General features: G+C 39.0%; 1 protein-coding gene across 1 annotated transcript in view; it reads right to left on the bottom strand.

The window, feature by feature from the left end:
- The window catches only part of LOC136877753 (histone-lysine N-methyltransferase NSD2), a 386,665-nt gene that overhangs the window by 349,997 nt on the left and 13,484 nt on the right, over positions 1 to 23,184 (bottom strand). The window contains exons 2-3 of the mRNA XM_067151960.2: positions 16,846 to 17,006; positions 16,511 to 16,570 (exon numbers count right to left, since the gene is read on the bottom strand). Coding sequence (XP_067008061.2) covers positions 16,511 to 16,570; positions 16,846 to 17,006 — 221 coding nt within the window. The remainder of the gene's footprint in view (positions 1 to 16,510; positions 16,571 to 16,845; positions 17,007 to 23,184) is intronic.

The following is a 23,184-nucleotide window of genomic DNA, read 5'->3' on the forward strand; positions in this document are numbered from 1 at the left end:
TTCCCAGTCACCAAAAAAAATCATGACTACATAGTGCCCAACCTGCAAGATTAACAGTAAATGTAAAGCATCATATCAGCAGGTAGGGTTCCTAAACTCCAAGGTTAGAGACAAAGAATTGAACTCAACAGTTAGAAAATTACTATCTTCAGTATTAACAGGGGATAAAGAGTACGGTTGTACCCTTAGTGTATGCGCTCACATGGCAGGGACAAAACGTGAGTACATGTGGCAACGAGGTTGGCCAAAACATTTTTCTTTTTAATATTAATAAACCTTGCACAATACCACAGCTAGAGTAAAGTTTAGAGGACAACTCTCGGAGAGTTTCGCCATTAAAACAGGGGTGAGACAAGGAGATGGCATCTCATGCATATTATGTGATTGCGTTCTGGAAAAGGTCATTACAGAGTGGATGAGATTCCTTCCAGAGAACACTGGATTACGGATGGGGATTAAAGCCGACAACCTAAGGATACAATGCCTAGCCTTTGCAGACGATCTGACTTTCTTGGCAAATGACATACAGGAGGCTACTACTCAGCTCCAAACACTGCACTCAATAGCGGCTAAAACGGGTGTTTCGATCAACCGAGTTTGTTACTAACATTAAAGATGCCCCCGGAATGATGAGAGTCAGGGATAATACCTACATCAAGAGAGTCAAAAGTGTAAAGTACCTTGGCTGCTTACAAGGGCAAAGCTACTGGATTCGTGTGGATGAAGCAAGTGGAGAAGGACCTTTCGGAACTCCATTTAAATCAAAATGACATAGCTGATCGGAGTAACTATCATACAACTCTTAAAACGAAATCCTTTGTAACTTCCCTCACAGAAGTTACCCACAGACCAAAAGACGAGACCAGGAAATGGTCTGAGGAACGTGTAAGATTGAATTTAGCCAGAAAATTAAGGACTACTGGGCCATCAGAAAAGCTCGAGGTACCAACAAGAAAACAGCTGCCAAACCAACCGCTAAGAACACCAATTGTGGCAAACAACGACGATGACATCAAGAAACAGCTAAAACACAAGCACCGTGGTCCATGGATGGCCCTAATGAAATAAGAAGAAAACCCTTAATTATCAAATGAAATACTCTGTTCACTATTGCATGATATCAGCTTCATATCTGTACTGACAGTATCAATTATACAAGTATGTAGGTTTTAATTCAGTCCTTCTATTCAATCGAATGCTACCACTTCTATGAAGGTGTCAAATTTTCATTACTGACCTTTGGTATGGGCTATCTTCAGTGACAGTGACTTTTGAAAGTAGAAATGTTACAATCAATGATATGCTTTACAAAAGCATTAAGACATAGTACATTAAATTTTACAGATAAATCTTAAATATTAAAAATACATTTTCATAGCTCAAGGCTATCATGATTAAAAGTTTATACATAGTGTTGTCTAAGTCTATTTATATCTAGAAACAAATCTACAGTTCAGTTAAAATTATTTTAGAATAACACATTTGCTCGCATATTACTCACACTTTTTTGACAAAAGATAAGTGTGAACATTTTCGGTGTGATATATGCGGGGATTTGTGTGCAAAAGATCGTATTCACATAAAAAACCATAAAATTTGCATTAGGCTACTGAAACAAGACAACTGACTCATTCTGGTCACCATACAATACTGCATCATCCTGACTTCCAACCAACACATTTGCGATGACCGTCTTCAAGAAACTCTTCACAATAACGTCTGTCGGCACCATAACCCACTCCCACGTAACCTAATCACGCACAAGTTCAACTGACGGCCTCTTTATTTTGCCTGCTGGCGTCAGCTCATGCTTCCCTTCTGCCATCCATTCGGCGTACAATTTACATATGTTGTCCTTGAAGGGCTAGTTGATGGAAACATCTAAGGACTGTAGACAATGTGCAAGTCCACCAGGAATTACAAGATCAGTTTTCATTTCCTGAAGACACTTCTTCCACCAAGTGTCCATGGAAACTGTCCCACATTAGCATTGCTGGGGGTCAAAGCATTGCCCCTGGCCGTGCTCCCCACATCATACAGACCCAGTCCTGGACAAGAGCTGGATCCATCCATCCTTTCTCTTGAACCCATACATGAATTCCTTTGGGAAACTTCGCTTTAGCGTGCGGTGGCAATTTTCTTCTGTCTGCGGTTATGGCTAGCATAACAGTGCAATGCTGTTTTTCACACCCAGTTGTAGGTACAAGCACGCTAGATTCTCCCTTCTTATTCATAGTGGTGTTGCATGGCATGACGAAGTTTATCGGGTTTTGATCCGCATTGCCAATTTGAGATAAAGAGGTAAATGCTTTTCCTCCAGATTACTATCACATGGCGATGAAATTCTATGATTTTGAGGCAGAAATCACTTGGCGTTCTCTGGCAGAGAGATGTTTGTATTCGCAGACACAATCCCTGAATCTGCAGATCCAACCCTGGCTCACTTTTAGATCCAAACAGCTGATTCCTCCTTTAATCGCTAGTTCGAGCGCTTTGAAATGTAGCATCTTGTGTGAGATACTACAATCATCATTTTGCAACTCTGTAACATAATGAAGCAACTCATCTTCCAGCTCAGGAAACTTGCCAGTTTTAGGCCCTCCAAATAATTCATGTGTTCAGTTGATGGTTTCTAGCGCAGCTTTCTGTTTACGCCAGTAGTGAATATTAAACTCGGTCACACTGAATTCTCGACCGGCAGCTCTGTTATGATGTTCTGCAGCATATTTTATCACTGAGTTTAAACCCAGCCATATAACTCACACATTTCTCCATAGCTTAAAGATTGACCTACACAATAAAACTAAACAGAGAAACAAGAATGAAAATTGAAGACAGAATGCTGGTACTTGTCGACAATACAACAGATGGACGATACCTAATACCGTGATCACTTGTCTGCCTGGACAGGAAAACACTCCCAATTCACATTATCAGCTCTGCTGGACAGGTAGCGATAAGCATACTGACAGACGGAAGAGTGAGAGGGATGGCTGAGTATGACTGACTGGCCAGGAATGCGACCTTGGGGCGAGGGTTTGCGAGTTAGGTACAGTAAAGTCCATTATAGCGCGAATTCATAATGGTGAAAAATTTACTTGCTATAGTGGATTGTCGTTATATCAGACTTTTGCAAAATTCGGGGGGAAAACCCACAGACATTAAAAAGGAAGGGAATGGCAATCAGTTTGTTCAAAACTTGCGTTTTCGCAGATTTCCATACTGTGGCTTACTAAGTTATTATTCTAATTCCGAGACGTTATATCATATTTTTTGTAAAAGTAGGGGAAAAACCCACATACATCAAAATAGGTATGGAATGGCAATTCGTTTATTCAAAACTTGCATTTTTGCAGATTTCCATACAATGGCTTACTCATATTTTTAATTCCAAGACAACGTTAACGTGAATGTTTAATTTCGTTCAGAAAAATTTGAGTAGTATCACTCCAGTGGCTTCTGTGGCAAACGTTTCAGTTTCCTTACTCAGTCACCTAACTTAACTTCATATGTATCATGAAAACATATTTCAAGCACCAATAGAGTAATGATAACCGTTTCACTATAAATTATTTGGGAATAGCCTATCCGAGATTTAACCAGACGCGAGAAAATACAGTGAAACTTCAAGTGCGTTCCTCGATAAGACGATTTCTCTCTTAGAACGTAAATTTGAAGTCCCGATTCACATAGTATTAAATCTATTTAGGCTTAAATATATCTCACCAGTCAAAAATTTTCATTATTACCGTTCAGTGCGATCACATTTTTCCAAGCCCTGAAATTGTTCTTTGCCGTCCCTTGTGAAAGGAATGTGATTTCCAACACAGATAAGAGCCCTCACCACAGGAGCCAGGTCAGAGAAAGTTACGCGAAAACTGGAAACGGCCTTTAATTCCGGAAATTTAGAGAGTAGATTTTAGCTTTGGGAAGCAAGCCATTAGTCTCAGGAAAGTTGATATTGCGGAATAATCCAGTAAGCCTGTTTTGTGTTTGTATTTCACATTCTATTCTGAAGTTAGGAATTTATTATGCGTTGAGTCAAACAGTGAAGGGTAGGGAATAATTGTTGTGTGATAGACAACATAAGGATCAGAAACATAATTGTGTGCAGATAACTAGCGTGGAGCATATTTGTCATGTGGTATCCCTGTTATAGAAACTGAAAAAGTCGTGAAATCGCTTACTAATGAAGACGAAATCCAGGAAGTAGACAGGCATCTGCATCTTTCAACTGTGGCGCGTATGTTGAAACTCGCACCTTCAAGCTTCGACTTAAGTCGATCAAACTGTTGCGCATTCAAGATGATGGTCAAAATCCTTTCTCTCGCACATGGCTGAGTTTAACCTCCAAATTCACGGTCGAAGAGTGTGACCAAAAAACAATGTTCAACCTTGTGCTCCAAAATATAAGGCTTCAGCTGACATTTGTTTTAGAAAGTGTGTGTGATCTGCAATAACACGCTGATACTTTTATGGAGCCCCACTGCAAACATTTTTATGTTTGTTGCCAGGTGTTTTACACACCTTTTAATACACCATTATTATTTAATAAGCCTCAGTGGAAAATGTTTTCACATTTGTTCTCTAGTCTTTTTCACACCTTTTAATACTCTCATCGCATCTTTAGAAATGGTAGATAGCCTACATCTTTCACTGTACCTGTGCATACCCGGCGTAACATGCACGTATGTCGGGAAAAAAAAACCATATCAAATGTTTACATATTCATGTTGTATAGTTCTTATTGGTGTATTGAATAGTATATTTTCTTGCTGAACACATTATCTTTCCTTGTCCCCTGCAGAAATGCCTAACGAGGTGTTACTGAATATACTAACCTCCGAAATCAGTCATCCACTCTGCGCCGTATTTTGAGGTGTACCACATTCTCTCTTAATTTCAGTACACAGTTAAGCGATCGTTTATTTCAGCCTTTATTTCTAACAAGTTAACTATTGTTTTCGGCCACGTTACTTACGCATTTATTACGGAAACATGTTTTCATTCATTTCGAATTGTGCTTATAGAATACCCGTCAACGAGTATTACTAATTCACTCTGATATCGCCTTCGAGTTTGAATGTCGACGAGTGTGTTCGCTAGCGCACATAGCGAAAAATCTATATGAAGATGATCTATAACATTCAATATAATCGCTGGAGTGCATAAATAGTGTTAATAGAAAAAATTATGCACGCATAATTGCTCATATTAACTGATGCATCAGTAACAGGGTTCTCGCTGTAACCAAAGGATACACACTTTATTATTTACATTTTATGGCCTTCAATGGACCACTCTAGCCAACTTCAATTTTTCATTTTCCTGTCAGCCCAGTACTTCTCCATTCTCTCTGATCTTATCCTTCTTTCTTCATCGGAAATCACCCTTCCTATTGTCTGTTGATTCTGGTTTGCTTGTCTGCGAGTTTACTGATTTTGTCAGTTTTGTTTCTTAGGTCTTCCACTGTAATACACAATTTAATATAAAAATTTTCAAGGGACAGAAAAAGCTGGCGTTATAACAGAGTTCTCGCTATATGTCGCACTCGCTATAGCAGACTTCTACTGTATTTTTGTTACAACAGCTAGCCTCAACCATTCTGCTGGTAGAAAGAAATGCAGCTTCTTCTTGTACTATCACGTACAAAGTACGGTAACAGCAATTGGCACAGTCCCAATATTTAATGTCGGCACGTCCACAGAATACCCCAACTTTATTTCGTGTATGTACCATATGTCTTTATGACGTCAGAAATTAATGCGATCTGTGTGCAAGTATTTTTTCCCTGTACGGTAAAACCTCCTATAAAGGACACCTTCAGGACCAAAAAAATGTCTGTTATGAAGGGGTGTCCGCCTGCGAGAGGTTATGAAACCGGAACCATTAAACATAAGTTGGAACACAATAACCCATGTATTGTATGTGTTAACAATTCTCGCAAATGTGCCTTAAATTGTATACTGTATACAGTATTGTACAATATACTGCACTGTACTCACATGAAAAAGTTGTAGATGGCTGCTGCAGCTGCGATGCACTGTATTAAACAGACAAAAACACTTCTATGGAAACCTCTATTGAGCACACTGTACACTATTACCGTTCACCATGTTAAAATTAAGAAGAACGTACGAGTTTTTGAAACTTCAAATCAGTATGTAGATGTAGCAATATCTAGCACAGTACAGTAAAACATTAGTACTTGAAAAAAATCCTTAATGTTCGTTTGTTTTGTCCATTTTGGTTTAGCAATGATGTTTTCACTATGTGCAATTAAATCCTGGGTCAAATTTACACCTTTTTCATCGTTTTGTTTATAATAAAATTCTTTCAGTCGCTTAACAAAACCGAGAGCCTCACTGTACGAGGTTATTGGCAGCACATTCATTTCCGTATTTTCTTCAGTCATCATTAGCATCACCTTCACTCCTACTTTTGCCAGAATTATTTTTGTACTTCTTCCCTTGGACTGACTGAAGAATCGTTTTTGTGTCTCCACTCTCACACTCTGTTGGAATATCTGAATCAATTTCGATATAGGTGTTCACTTGTACACTGTAACCTGCTGCATGAATCAACTCTTGTGTTGTTTCTATGCTGTCAGGAAGGGTATCCGATTCTATTTCGGGATGTCCACCACTAGCGGGAAACCCAGCTTTCAGAAAGCAGTTATGAATTGTTGAGGCCGTGACGTTTTTCCATGCATTGGTTATCCATGAAATTGCTTGGAGAACATTCAGCCCCTTTGTCAGTGTTTGAAGGGTTACTTCATTCCCATTAAGTTCTGATACTGTGTGCTTCATCACTAACTGTCTGTACATAACCTTGCAGTTCTGGATCACTCCTTGGTCAAGCGGCTGAGAAACTGGTGTTACATATGGTGGAGAAAGACGATCTTCACATTTTGCAACTTAATTGTATCCGGATGCGATGCTGCATTATCAAGGAATAATAACACTTTTCGCTCCTGGCGTATCATTTTTCTGTCCAATTGTCCTAGCCACCCTGTCATTATTTCTGTGGTCATCCATGCTTTCCATTCAATGCCAAATTTCGTAACGTCCATATTTTTAAAACACCTTTGTTTTGCACCTTTTCCTATCACAAGGGGCTGCTCCCATTCTCCACTCATACTTGCACATAACAAGATCGTAAGACGTTCTTTCGCAACTTATCCACCAGTACAACGATTTCCTTCGGGTAAAGCACGGAAAAATAATCCATTTTCATCGGCATTCAAAATATTTTCCAGAGCATACCCATCTATGTTTGAAGGTATTTTTTCTTGCCAGGTGTCAACAAATCTCCATATTAACACTGGATGATTCTCCGCAAATCACTCTGAAGTTGATACCATGTCGCTTTCTGAATCTTTCTAGCCAGCCATTCGAGGCTTTGAAATCTCCAATTCCTAATTCTGTCGCGAATTCTAACGCTTTTGCTTGTATCATTGGTCCTGACACAGGGACATTCTGATTTCTTATTTTAGCAAGCCACTCTAGCGTTGCCTTGTCAATGAGAGCTCCACTACCAGGGGGGTGCACTCAGCCATGCGCAGAAGGTGTTGCATTTTCCTCGCTTAGCGCATGACGTCACGGTGGAACAGCTAGCCATGCGGGACCAGGGTAGATCGAAGCAAATTCTTCAGTTATCACATGTATCGGATGTATTTGTTTACCTTTAAAGTGCGTGAGTGTTTAAAAGAGTGCCAGAGGACCTAGTTTCTTTTTTCGTTTGTGCTGTTCAAATACATGGAATCTTTCGGCGTTAAGTACATTCTCCCCCAACTTGGCAGGTTCGATCCTGGCTCAGTCCGGTGATATTTGAAGGTGCTCAAATACGTCAGCCACGTGTCGGTAGATTTACTGGCACGTAAAAGAACTCCTGCGGGACAAAATTCCGGCACCTCGACGTCTCCGAAAACCGTAAAAGAGTAGTTAGTGGGACGTAAAACAAATAACATTAATTATTATTAAATACATTCTCACAGCAAGTTTGAATCAAGATTGCCTGGAAAATTTATTTTCGCGCCTAAGAGGTCTTGGGCATTTTTACGATCATCCATCTCCACCTGATGTGAAAAATAGCATCAGACTGTTGTTGTTAGGAGCCAATTCCAGCGATATTCCTCATTCCAATGAGTCACCTGTAGCTCCTGCCGAAGGAGGAGAATTTGTTACATCGGCTATGTTTGGCAACATCCTCCCGGATATGACAAGCTCTGGCGATGACTGAGGGTGACAAGGACATGAATGACGTTGAATTGCCAGCTGTTGATAGTGATGATCTATCCGTACAGGAAAATACTGACTGTAGTGTGGAGGGATTAAAATACGTTGCAGGGTTCATCCCATATCGCTGCCGAAAATTTGACAGGTCCCTGGGCACGCCTACAGGAGAGTTGTTGATACCACCTGATGAACCGAGTCTGGGGTGGGTACACGTGCTGTTTCGGGAAGGTTTGCTCGTCCCCTCCGATAGTTTTATGGAAATTATCACTAAATTCGAACTGATATTTGCTGAAATTCACGGACGAACAGATTTGAACAGGGAACCAGAAGTTGTGAACAATATGTTTGTGAAGTTGAAAAGCCGTTTTCCTGACGTCCATCCACAAGTCTTGAAATCATGTGCTAAGATCCGAACCTTACTTCGTTTGCGTTGGTTGGCTGCAAAACATAAATAAAAAAATAGAGGCTTCCCGTAATAATAATTAAATTAATTAATGTTATTTGCTTTACGTCCCACTAACTACTTTTATGGTTTTCGGAGATGCCGATGTGTCGGAATTTTGTCCCGCAGGAGTTCCTTTACGTGCCAGTAAATCTGCCGACACGAGCCTGACGTATTTGAACACCTTCAAATACCACCGAACTGAGCCAGGATCGAACCTGCCAAGTTGGGGTCAGAAGGCCAGCGCCTCAACCGTCTGAGCCACTCAGCCGGCAAAGAGGCTGCCCGTAAGCGAAAAACGAGAATGTGGCATTTATCAACAAAGTAAATGTCAAGAAATGTTCGTTACCGTTGTATTTGTTGTTTTAAACTTCGTGTGCAAAGCCACGGGACCTTTGCCTTATGTGCAGAACTCGGAAAAGAACTTATTTCATACCCTGTCTCGCTTTCATTGACTACGATTCGAACTGTAGCCCTTTTGATGAAAATCGGATAGATAGTGAATATACTAGACTGTGATACTCTTCTAGACTTATGTTAACGGAAAGAAAGACATACCGTTTATTTGGTGCTAGTGTTCCAAGACTTGAAATTATTACATATCGCAATGTATCCTGTAAGTTTTCACCGTGAAGTGTTGAACACATGAACAGTGTTTGTGATATAAAACAAAACCCATCTGTCAGTCAGAGTGAGGTGAAGATTCCATGCATTTCGTCAACATCATCTTCACTGAGGTAAGAGTGAATAACAGTAAATAAAAATAGTCTTATTTGTCCCGAATATGTTGATTTAAACCTAACATATCGCGCACTTCTAAGTACCTCTTATTTTGTAGCGCTACGATGTTATACGTACTTTATCTTGTACAGAATGTATGTTTCTATAGAATACATTGTATGACGTTCAAAAATTCTAAAATATCACTTCGGTATATTATTAAAATGTGAAACATTACCCGTGCGCTAATACAGTCTGCCGTCAGCGGCTACCAGCGATGTTCCATGGTGACGTCACAGCGACAGCCAATGGCAGCCCGTAACACGGAATGACTAACCTTACTGTTCTCTATTAACCTTGTCCACTACCACTTTGAAACAGTTTAATGCGCTGTTCGTTGCCATTTAAATGCCATTCCTTTACTAGTTCCTCTTGCTTTTTCACAATTTCAGCTGCCTGTGTCTTTCCAATCTTAAACACTTCGGACAGTTTATGCACACCACAATTCTCACATATTCTGACCTCGACTGCATTTAATACATTTTGAAACGATGCTCTTCAATTGTAAAGGATAGGGTCATGGTCGTCACGTATTACATAGTATGTATTTACAGCTTTGAAAGACTGAACGTAATCATTATAGCATTATATAATTTCTTGCAAAGACCTGACTAAGGCTAAGAGGTTGTTTAGTGCTGTTACATCGAGTAGAAGCTTGAACTTCAGGACCTGCAATGAAATAAATCTGCAGGAACTTGTGATCATCAAGTTCAAAAGGATACATACAACCACCCAAATGGTATACTTGTCCTTGGAACTTAAATGTCAGCATGAGGCCATGTTCAATTACTTGTGTATTCACAAAGGGGGCCATTTGAAATAAATTATTTATGTGCTTCATAAATCCTTTACTGTTTTAGTGGTCACATGTAAGGAGCAATGCAAAGGTTCACAAAGGGGAAAGATTTCCCCTAGTTTTTCCTTTTCCCTCAAAACAGCATATACTTTTAGATTCTTTGCCATACTTGCCAACTTTTAGAAATCAAAAATAAGAAGATTTTTAATTCTTAGATTTTATCACATATATTTCACCATGGTCTAAGTGAAAAAAGGTCAGGATACAGTTACAGCTACAGTTACAATGCGAATTGACCATTAAATTTAAAATGTTAACTAAGAAAACATAAAATGGTAACAAGAAAATGTACCTAACCATTCTCATTTATGACACACGCAAATAACAATATTTATGTCACACCGACACACGCAACAAAATGTATAATAGTTTCCTTTATTAGACGGTAAAATAAAAGGAAATGTATAGGTATCTCTGAGCACTTACAAATAACATTTTTTATATTTTTGGTCATAACGAGAAGAGAATATACCAGAAACTGTCACCGACACAGCTCCCTGAAATATATTCAACTCATTAAAATTATGAACTGAAATATGCGAAACCACCACATACAAAACAATTCAATATGTCCCATACATTATTAACATACGACTTTGACAGGTGCTGGGGGAGCACAGAAACGCAAGAAAAAACATGGCCTACAACACCAACAAAACTACGCACAGAAACGATGTGAACAGAATGGAAACCACACACTAACAAACTCATTCTTTCGCCCTGATTAACTGAGTCACTAGTGCACGCTAGATTCTCTTGCTTGCAGGACGATTGCCGTCCCGAATCCCCAGCTGTAAAGCACACATGCTGTTGTGGTGAACGGGAAACACGACGAAACACTCGCGAAATAAAGCATCAAATAAATACGCTTGAAAATGAGGTTGCATAATTCACACAAGCACATAAGAATTTATCCTTTATCCTAGGGAAAGAGTATTGAATGTACTGAGGTTATAAAACCAAACCCCATGGCGCAACCACCCCGAAGGGCCATGGCCTAACAAGCGACCGCTACTCAGCCCGAAGGCCTGCAGATTACGACGTATCGTGTGGTCAGCACAACGAATCCTCTCGGGCATTGTTCTTGGCTTCCTAGACCGGAGCCGCGATATCACCGTCAGATAGCTCCTCAATTGTAATCGCATAGGCTGAGTGGACCTCGAACCAGCCCTCAGATGCAGGTAAAAATCCCTGACCTGGCCGGGAATTGAACTCCGGTAAGAGGCCAGCACGCTACCTTTACACCGCGGGGCTGGCATTGGAGGTTATGCTGGTCAAAAATAGGAAGAAGTAAAAATAAATCGGAAAATCAGAAGAAGATTTAAAAAACGGTAAGTTTCCGGGTAAATCGGAAGGGTTGGCAGGTATGCTTTGCATTTTAGAACTACAAAACTGGTAGACAACAGACATTGTACTTAAGAAACTGCAGCATTTTTATAATTTATGGACAAATCGTAATCCACAGTGGAATACTACTTATCGGATCACAAACCATGAAAATTTCTTCCCTCTCCCAGCTGAATTTGTCTGGTTCTGTTAGAATATTCGTGATTGTTCACACAACACTCCTTTCTGTGAATGTGTTTCTATCATCTGCATTTCTCTTTGAATTACGTCTATCTTGATCTAAAGACAGACTGTTATTACAATCCCTTTTGTCCTAGTGAAGTAACTCTTTCTCTGTCCTGTGACAATCAAAAATCTCTTTGTTGGCCAGTTTCAATGTTACATGATAAATACCCTATTTCCGAATGCAATGTACTACCGGTACGACCTCATCTCGTCATGATGGACTATCACAGATCTTACACAGATAATGGAAAACTACTGGAAGACTATATTATTCTATCGTAACGTGCAACGAAATGTTCGTAAATTCAAAGCCGAGATGCAACAGCAAAACAGTAAATACACCCCCTCTGCCACCAATCTCAATTCGACTGCGTAGGCTGCAAAACAAACTGTTCACAGACTGCATGAAGAAAAGCCAAGGTGCATCAAATTACCACGGAAACTCCAAACAGACTGTGGAAAGAAACGTTCACAGCGAGAATACAGAAAAGCTGGGTGAATTGAATTAATAGTGAAATTCCCAGCATATCCACACTTCTCTGAAGTCTTTCATTTTTAAGTAACTTGACAGTTACTGTGTTAGCTACTCAACAAAGTCATTGACAACTTGGGTGAGAGGCTCTCCTGCTGGCTCGCAATCTACTCACTCGTTCTGAAGCTGGTCTTTTACATTTCCATATATCAGTATAGAAATTGCACAAAACAATTAAGACGACAATATTTTCGAATGTATACATGAAAATAGAGTAAATGACATTTTACTTTACATTAGTAACTTGAAGGGAATAAACAATTTACTTTCTTCATGATTAACTTACTAATTTTAAAAGTTGTTTCTAAATTTGACTTTTTTTACTGCAAACTGTAACATAGAAACAGTTATAGTGGGTTATGTGTTAATGGCAGACATATTGCCATGGATCTTTTTGTAGAACTTATTGTGCTGAACAATTCTTACTCATATATTATAGATTTATGCTTTAACGGTTAAGCCGGCGTAAGATAAAGAGGACCATCGACGATCGTCTATTCGACTTGCTTCATCTGTCAACAATGAAAACATTTATTTCGAGTGCTCTGTGCATACTAGTGATGGGTGTCTTTACAAAATGCCTCACAGTACAAAACGCTGTAATTCTCCTCCTTTTTGGATGGGCATATGTTGCAGATAGTTCTCCTCGAAGCAGATGATCTTCCAGTATTATCCTCGCACGGGGTTTCATTTCCAAGGACTAACTGTATAGCGAGGTTCAGATCATTTGATAGTGTTGGAATCTGTAGCCTCCTCTGCATCATGGCAGGAGTAGTTTATCACTAAATCCAAAAAGGAAGTGATACCTCTTCAGGATATTCTTCCTTTTGCAGCTTGCACAAATCCAGCTTGTTCTGGTGGGATCTGTTGCTGTATGAATGGCTTTTGGCACTCACTGATGCATACCTGCCAACTTTCGAAAAGGGCTATCAGTAAAACTCACGCGCAATAAAAATATCTAATGATTTTTTACATACCACAGCTTATATTAAAAATGTTTAACAATTAATTTATTGAAAACCACCTATTCAATACTTTTAAAGTCTTTAAGACTATAATACAATCATTATATTAATGTTTAAACATACGGTACATGTTTCACCTGTCATTGCAGGCATCATCAGCCATAAATTCTAAACTGCAAGTCAGAGCTCTGAGTGGATGCTGTGCTGAAACTATTCTCAAAAATTAACTTTATTTAATATAACAATTTGTACTAATGTACAAGAACATCATGGTCACATTTGCAGTGAACTGGCCGATCATGTTTTAAAGTTCTAATGGTACGTCCAACTCATGTTCACATCCAATGGAGACAATACAAAGATATCAAATCTCATAATGCCGATAATGAGACGGCAAATGAAGTCGAATGGAAATCAGAACATCTGCACATTCTTTCAGCTATATAGGAGATTAACATGTACAAAAACTATTCTTAAAAACTATTTATTTACAACAATTTACACTAATGTAGAACATATGGTACATTTGGAAATGAACTGGCCGATCTTGTCTTAAAGTTCTAAAGGGACGTTCCACTGATGTCCACATTTAATGGAGATAATATAAAAATATCAACACTCATAATGCCGATACTGGGACGGCAATTGAAGTCTATTGGAATCACATATTTACACATTTCTTTTAGCATATATAGGAGATCAAACACGTTCAGCTCATATGGCTTTTGGGGTAGCCACGATCTTTTATAGATCAACATCACTTCCTTAAAGAAATGAGAATCTCTATTTTTGAATTTTTGAAGTGAAGTGCCGGTTAGATGGCAAGATTGCTAATAGAGAATGCTTGATCGAGTCCCATTTAAATAACAGATAATTCTATCTTCATTTAAACATGTTATATGTTGTCTAGCTTGTGAAGTTTTTGAAGTTATTCCCCTGTAAGTCTGAAGAGGAGTTCAACTGGATTCTGGGTGTAAGTGTAACGGCTTGTGAAGTGTGTTTAAGCCTGTGAAATAAACGGGAAAAAATGTGAGTGCTATATTGGGATAGTTCATTAGAGGAATTAATCTTCTTGACACTTACCCTTTAGACTTTAGGAGAGAAATCCGGCTGTGTTCCCTGTGTGAGGTGGTCTGACAGTCGCTTTACCTCTGCTTCTCGGATTGTAGGGGTGTGTCGTTGGCGGGGAGTGTGATGGGAGAAGTGGGGTGGCCGGGGCGTTAAGATCGCCATTGGTACGAGTGGGGAAAGGGGTGTGGCCAGGCGAAGGGGCATTGGCTGCTGTTGATATAGGGGTATTAATGCTGGATTTATAGTTGAAGATTTAAAAAAAAAATTATTACTGTTTATGTTAATGGATGACAATAAGTTAGGAATTTGTTCCGTGACCGGGCTCTTTCTTTTTACGATGTCATTTAGATTTTGATTATTATTGAAGTGTTGGTAAAAAAGACGTAGGTGTTTTCGAATTCAGTCATTAAACTACCAATTAATAATCTTTAAGATCTGAAGGTCCTGGTCTATAGTAGTGAAGCTATGTCCTGTTTCTTTCATATGAATACTCATAGCTGAGTGTTTGTTGTGCTTAGATGCGTTGTAATGCTCTAAGTATCTCATTTGAAAGCTGCATCCAGTTTGTCCTACGTAAGAAAACTCACATTGGGCACATTTCAGTCTATAAATCCCAGAATTTGAGTATCGGATGTGTGTTGAATTTACTGTATGGGAGTTAAAGGATACATTTCTGTTTGTATTACGGGTTTTGAAAGAAATATTGACATCGTGTTTCGTGATTGGGTCGGTGATTTGATATAGAGCCGGACTGGTGAAGGTAAAAGCAGCAAAACTGGTTTTTTTTGGCTGGTTTCATCAACGTGGGTTAAACCTTAACCCCGAGTTACACAGTTTTAACTCTGAGTTTGAATATTCATTCGTTTCATCAAGGGGGGGTATTTATAACTCTAAGTTAAGACCGGAGTTAAGTTAAACCCTCCTTTCACCTGGGTTAAACTGTTTATTTGAGGTTAAAAGCAAAATGGCCACCGTAAATCATGTGTTTGATGCAGAGTTGCTTTATTTAGATTTGTTAAATGGTGTTCGTAACAGAAATAGGTCTATAATAAGAAGGAAGGACTTCGAAAATCTACCTGAGGAACAAATTTCTGAAAAGATATAAGACTGTCAAAAACCGTCGTCAGTAAAGTCGTCAATGAAATTCGCGAGAGGTTAGAATACACAGCTGACCGAAACAAACTAGGGCTTGCGAACTAAACTAGAAACTACGTTGACCGCAATAGTAGCAACACCGGTATTACACAATATTGCTGTGGAGACCTGAGATGAACGCCCCCCACAGTACTTGACTCTGCATCCGTATCTCACAAGAAGGAGAAGGAACAGGAATGTTGGAATTGAGAATGGCCGCATTCTTCACATCGATAACGACAGCACTGCAGTGGCATTTAGGAATGTACTGTAGATGCACAAGAACACTTCAATAGCAAAACACTTATGAACATTATACTGTGTATTACGGGTAGTGGTTATACAGAAATGCACTTTGAAACTAAACTGTGTATTTACTTTCGTGTGAGTTAACACTAATGTGAAGGTGTGCCAACTTTCAAAAAACTACTCTTGGGAGAGAGAAACTAAAATTCACTATCAGAAAACTAACAGCAATATCAGCAAGTTACAACTCGTCAAAAACAACATAAATAACAATAATAATCTAATTATTAGGTGTGTAAGAAACCCGTAAGTCTATATAACTGACTACATTCTAACTATTGACTATCATTTAGGCTTCCTCTCTTTTCCCTGTAGTACTGTATTTTTTCACTCGCAGCTTCCTGATTAACCTTTCCTGCTTCAATTTTCTCTCTCGCTGCTTGCTGATGTAGCTTTTCCGTTTCTATTTTCATTTTTAGAAGTTCTTTTTCGAAGGTATACTAATCTTCGATCATTTTCATTTCTGTTTTGCAGAGAGTTGTTCGTTCCTCAGCAAGTGCAGCGATGTTTTCACGGCAGATGCTCGCCTGGAAACAAAAATTATAGTTAGGAATGTTGGTAATCCTGCACTACTCGATGTTCGACCTGCAACATGAATCAGCTGTAAACACTAACCTCGTTGAAATGTGATGCCTTTCTCCCTCCCCTTTTCGTCAGCTCTGTTGAATCTTCAACCTGGAAGTAATAAAAAAACTTTGTTAAAAATACTACTCAAGGCAAATATACATATAATAATGACGACTTTCGGATTTTATCTCCAAGACCCGTACTAGTGTGCAGTGAACTAATATAACATAGTAGTGCACTTAATTAATAAACGACTTCACTGATTTATATTTGTTTTAACTACAACTTATATTAGTTTTTAACACACATGTATATAAAGTACAACCAGTTGAATAATGAGCAAAATAGTTAAAAAATAAATATATGAAAATCAATTGACTTACACGTGGCGTGGATTTCTCGTATGAAGCCGAGGAAACCTGAAGAGATTTATTCAATATTTTACTACATGGTGTTTCGTCCTTGTTTGATATTGTGCTGACTTGCTGTGATATGTTGTGATGGTCAGGTGTGGTGACTTGGAACGATGTGCTGCCTTCAGGTTCTACAGAAACGTAAATAGGCCTGTTGACTTCTTGTAACTCAGTCCCTACATCCTGACCATTTTCATTTTCTTCAAGAATTATTTTAACATCTCATTTCCAAATGTACCATATGTTCTTATACATTAGTGTAAATTGTTTTTAAAAAATAGTTTTTAAGAATAGTTTTAGTGCATATTAATGTCCTATATAGCTGATTGTGCAGATGTTTTGATTTCCACTTGAATTCATTTGCTGTCTCATTATCGGCATTATGAGATTTGATATCTTTGTATTATCTCCTTTGGATGAGAACATGAGTTGGACGTACCATTAGAAATTTAAGACATGATTGGCCAGTTCACTCCAAATATGAAACAGTACAAATTGTTATATATTAAAAAAAAATTTTGAGAATAGTTTTAGTATAGCATCCCCTCAGAGCTCTGACTTGGAGTTTAGAATTTATGGCTGATGATGCCTGCAATGACAGGTGAAACATGTATCATATGCTCAAACTTTAATGATTGTTTTATAGTCTTAAAGACTTTAAAAGTACTGAATAGGTGGTTTTCAATAAATTAATTGTTAAACATTTTTAATATACTGAATTTCAATACGGTCAAAATGAAAATAGTCACTTGTAATACCACAGCTTGACGAAAATAATACTACTTCTGGGCTACAAAATACAATAATTCATGCTTTAAACAGGATACTTCAATGAATTCACATCTACTTATATCATAGGCCAATGATTTGTAGATGAACATAACAATCAAGAAGAAATTGTTAAACAGCACCAGGCATGGTGAATATTGGTTTGGAGCATAGGCTACATAAGAGGACTTCCTTAATAAATTAAGCAGATATGAGATAATTGAAAAATGCTTTACACAATAAAACTTGTTTAACATAACACAGCCAAGAAATAATATAATACACACTGTAAATCACATGCTAGTTCAACTTGAAAGTCCTAGTTTTGACCTTTTTACCTTCCTGCAAAAAGTCTTCGGAAAATATTTTGTTATAACAGGGACCAGAACTCCCAGTCTTCAAAATAAAAATAGACTCCAGAGATTCATTCGACGTGGATGATCTGAACTCTGTTCTATTTTTCTTCACACGACCGAAAACATGTTCACATTATGCATTGCTATGGGGTATGGTGAGAATAGAGAGCATTACTCTAGAAATTCGGTTATACTTAACACGTTGACCAACAGCTCCTCAGCAGGTGATTCAAACCTCCAGTACAGCCTTTTTAAGTCCCCTCATCTCTATAGTGCACTATTTTACATTAAATGTCACTGTACGAAAACAATTGTACATACAATATTGAAAATTTCAATATACCTTGAGGATGATTACTAGTAGTGCTTGAGGCTATGCTACCAGGTTTGGCATTTTCCGGGATGGAGAGGCACACCACAATTTCCACAGAACCACCTGGTTTCACGCTGGATGTTGCTTTTCGCGCACACTCTGAACCGTCTAGTTGGAAAATTGTCCGATTTCATACCTGGGAATTTATGAAGCAAATGCTCTTATTTTCCCATCAAGTCGAAATGATGGATCATTAGCCGGAGTCCGCTTAGGGGGCTGCACCAGTGGACTACACACAGATGCTGATGAGCCTACTGAAGACTGAGGTGGGACCAGCGACACAGAAATATCTGCGGTTTCTGATGGTTCTTCATGTTCAATGTCTTGTAAGAAGTTTCTACATATTGTCTGCATGAATGTTAGGAAAGTTATCTTTGAGTTAGTGGATTTTTGGAAAAGCCTGAATGCATTAAAAAATGTACACTGCAAAATGTAGAAAAACTTTTTTTTTTGGCCATTTCACTTTTTTCCGCATGAATGGATACATTGCCAAATACTGGTCGGCTGTATCCACTCCGTGCATAAACTGATTATAATCAATAATGCTTACAGGTTTCATTTTTATTTTCCCAAACCTGTTTGGGGTACTTCAGTGTTTTCTGCAGAATGTACAGTTGAAACCATGGTATTTACTTTTTTTTTTTTTTTTTTTTTTTTTTTTTTTTTTTTGCTATTTGCTTTACGTCGCACCGACACAGATAGGTCTTATGGCGACGATGGGATAGGAAAGGCCTAGGAAGTGGAAGGAAGCAGCCATGGCCTTAATTAAGGTACAACCCCAGAATTTGCCTGGTGCGAAAACGGGAAACCACGGAAAACCATCTTCAGGGCTGCCGACAGTGGGGCTCGAACCCACTATCTCCCGATTACTGGATACTGGCCACACTTAAGCGACTGCAGCTATCGAGCTCGGTGTAATTACTTTCTTTGTCCTTCCATGAACATAGCAGTACTTCATTCTACCTATGGATACATTGCCAAATACTGGTCGGCTGTATCCACTCTGTGCATAAACTGATTATAATCAATAATGCTTACAGGTTTCATTTTTATTTTACCAAACCTGTTTGGTACTTCAGCGATTTCTGCAGAATGTACAGTTGAAACCACGGTGGTAATTACTTTCTTGTCCTTCCATGAACATAGCAGTACTTCATTGTGCCTATTAAAAATCATTTCTCCTGTTTTCAACTTCTTCCGTCTTTCACTGAATTCCTTAGAAAGTCCCCTATTCTGTCCTATTGTCCCACGTACAGCAGTTTCTCTTTCACGCAGTTCCTTAGCTAAGCCTACACCATTGTAAAAATTGTCTATGTACACTGTATACTCCTGGCTAAGGTAGGGATGTAAAAAGACAAATATAGTGTCCCAGATGTTCATGCCACTTGCATCATAGATTTTCAACTTACATATGTATCCTGCAGGGTATTCACACACCATCCTTACTAAAATCCCAAACTTGGTCATTTTTCCTGGATTGTAAACTCGGAAACGCAAGCGGCCCCTCCAAGCTAACATTCCTTCATCAAGGGCGATTTTCCAATCCGGAGGGTGCAGAACTGGAAACTGGGCCTAATTTTGTATAGCCTGCCAGGATCCCCCCCATAATGACTGCTGTCGCCAGAGTGCAAGAATATACAACGGGTGATTGTTTGGTCCGCCCTGTCAATATATTATCAATATCTGTTTAAAATCCAGTCCAACCGTAAAAGTTGGCAGGTACACTGATGATATGAAGAACTTTACTGGCATGTGAAATTAACACGATAGTCCAATAATCTTTGCAGTCCCTCACTAATCCTTTCTTATGAAGTGGAACAAATGCTGAAGTGGCCTAGTCTTAAGGCCATTCGCAGGTTTCCCAGACTCTGTTGCAAATGAAATGGAGAATATCTATGCCATCATCCCCCACCTCTTTTACAGTACACAATTGGCTTTACATTGCACCAACACAGATAGGTCTTATGGCAACAATAGGATAGGAAAGGACCAGGAGTGTGAAGGAAGCGGTCATGGCCATGGCCTTAAGGTATAGCCTCAGCATTTACCTGGTGTGAAAATGGGAAAACCACGAAACACCCTCTTCTGGGCTGCTGACAGTGTGGAGTTCAAACCAACTATCTCCTGAAAGCAAGCATACAGCTTCCCCCCCCCTGTTTTTTACCAACATCTAGTCCTTATCTCCTTACATAATCCTCAAGTAAGGGAGGAACAAATTATACATCAACAGTCACATAACTATTTCTCCTAAGTGACAGATTACATTCTACAATCCCTCACTGCGCTATTCAAATATTTGAAGACTTCTATCACTTTTAAAAGTGACCTGCTGGCAAGAGAAACTTTCTTCTTGGAAGACCTAAGCACTGTCATCTAATGAGCGATACAAGTAATGGTGCGAAGGATGCAGAAGCAAAATTAAGTAGTGTGGATGCCATGAAAAACAGAGATTGGAGCAGGCAGAACCAAACTCAGAGATATGCCATCATAGGACTGGCAAATCCATGGATACCACTAGAAACTGTGCCAAAATGTAAATACTGTGAACAGGAATGTGAGCTGTATAACTCACTTCACAGTGTGGAAAAATAAGGCAGGATCGGTAATACATGGGTGACGGGACCAGAGAATTCTCGTAGTTCCTCAGCCAAAAGTAGGCGACAGGCTACGAGATTTCTCGTTTTTATGCACCTTGTGTTTCCTTGATCAATGCTACAATCTGGTGGCAAGTTTATAAGCTACAAGTCATGGAATACAGAGTATAAGGTAAGGGAAAAAGGAGTAGCCTAATTAGAACATTATCACATACAGGAAAATAAAATACAAAATTGATAGGGAATTACATCTTAAGGGTGTTCAGAATTTATAAATATTCATATTTTAGCATGATAATGTTCTAATTACCCCTACAATCAATCAATACAATCAATACTGATCTGCATTTAGGACAGTCGCCCAGGTGGCAGATTCCCTATCTGTTGCTTTCCTAGCCTTTTCCGAAATGATTTCAAAGAAATTGGAAATTTATTGAACATCTCCCTTGGTAAGTTATTCCAATCCCTAACTCCCCTTCCTATAAATGAATATTTGCCCCAGTTTGTCCTCTTGAATTCCAACTTTATCTTCATATTGTGATCTTTCCTACTTTTATAGACGCCATTCAAACCTATTCGTCTACTAATGTCATTCCACGCCATCTCTCCGCTGACAGCTCGGAACATACCACTTAGTCGAGCAGCTCGTCTTCTTTCTCTCAATTCTTCCCAACCCAAACATTGCAACATTTTTGTAACGCTACTCTTTTGTCGGAAATCACCCAGAACAAATCGAGCTGCTTTTCTTTGGATTTTTTCCAGTTCTTGAATCAGGTAATCCTGGTGAGGGTCCCATACACTGGAACCATACTCTAGTTGGGGTCTTACCAGAGACTTATATGCACTCTCCTTTACATCCTTACTACAACCCCTAAACACCCTCATAACCATGTGCAGAGATCGGTACCCTTTATTTACAATCCCATTTATGTGATTACCCCAGTGAAGATCTTACCTTATATTAACACCTAGATACTTACAATGATCCCCGAAAGGAACTTTCACCCCATCAACGTAGTAATTAAAACTGAGAGGACTTTTCCTATTTGTGAAACTCACAACCTGACTTTTAGCCCCGTTTATCAACATACCATTGTCTGCTGTCCATCTCACAATATTTTCGAGGTCACGTTGCAGTTGCTCACAATCTTGTAACTTATTTATCACTCTATAGAGAATAACATCATCCGCAAAAAGCCTTACATCCGATTCCACTCCTTTACTCATATCATTTATATATATAAGAAAACATAAAGGTCCGATAACACTGCCCTGAGGAACTCCCCTCTCAACTATTACAGGGTCAGACAAAGCTTCACCTACTCTAACTCTCTGAGATCTATTTTCTAGAAATATAGCAACCCATTCAGTCACTCTTTTGTCTAGTCCAATTGCACTCATTTTTGCCAGTAGTCTCCCATGATCCACCCTATCAAATGCTTTAGACATGTCAATCGCGATACAGTCCATTTGACCCTGGTTCCCTAGCTATTGCTGCATTTTTCTTTCCTTAATCTTTCCTGTAGTTCACAAACTACTGTAATATCAGATATGTACAGCTTCAGTACGGCATGTGGCTGTCAACATGGCGCGATGCACACAGTTGCTAACAGATGCTGATATTCGTGATTAATTTTGTGCACACCGGTTATCAGATGTACCCAGTGACAGTGAATGGGATATTTCTAATTTATTTATTTACCGTATTTATTTAGAATTTGGCAGTACTTATCACAAATAATTATAAAGTTAGATAAAGTATATTACATTATTTACAATTTGGCTTTTAAGTTGTTAATAAAGTCTATCACAGTTGGACCTGTCACTGTCACTGAAATTGCCTTAACATGAATGTGCTGGACACTCATGCACGATATGCCTGAGAGCAATACAACTGCACTCTGATGAGAGAACTTGTCCCCACTTGTGGAAAAGATCAGAACATCTGCCATGGTTTGTCCTAATCCTGTTTGGCCAAGTTTTCCTGGGCAGATGAAACCATTTGCTTTTGTTGTGTTATTTATAATGCCTTGGCAAAGTCCTGGAACAATTTCCACCAATTCTTTCTTCCAGATTTGCAGAAGGTTGAAATTATTACCCACCAGATGTCTCGCTGTCCTGATAGGTGGGTTCCACGAACATAATCTATGGCTCAGCAGCAAGGGTCTCCTGGTGTACTGGTAACTGGCTGCTGGCATTTCTCCCGAACTAAGGCATG

The sequence above is a fragment of the Anabrus simplex genome, chromosome 7 (genome assembly GCF_040414725.1).
Source record: "Anabrus simplex isolate iqAnaSimp1 chromosome 7, ASM4041472v1, whole genome shotgun sequence".
In the NCBI taxonomy this organism is placed as follows: Eukaryota; Metazoa; Arthropoda; class Insecta; order Orthoptera; family Tettigoniidae; genus Anabrus; species Anabrus simplex.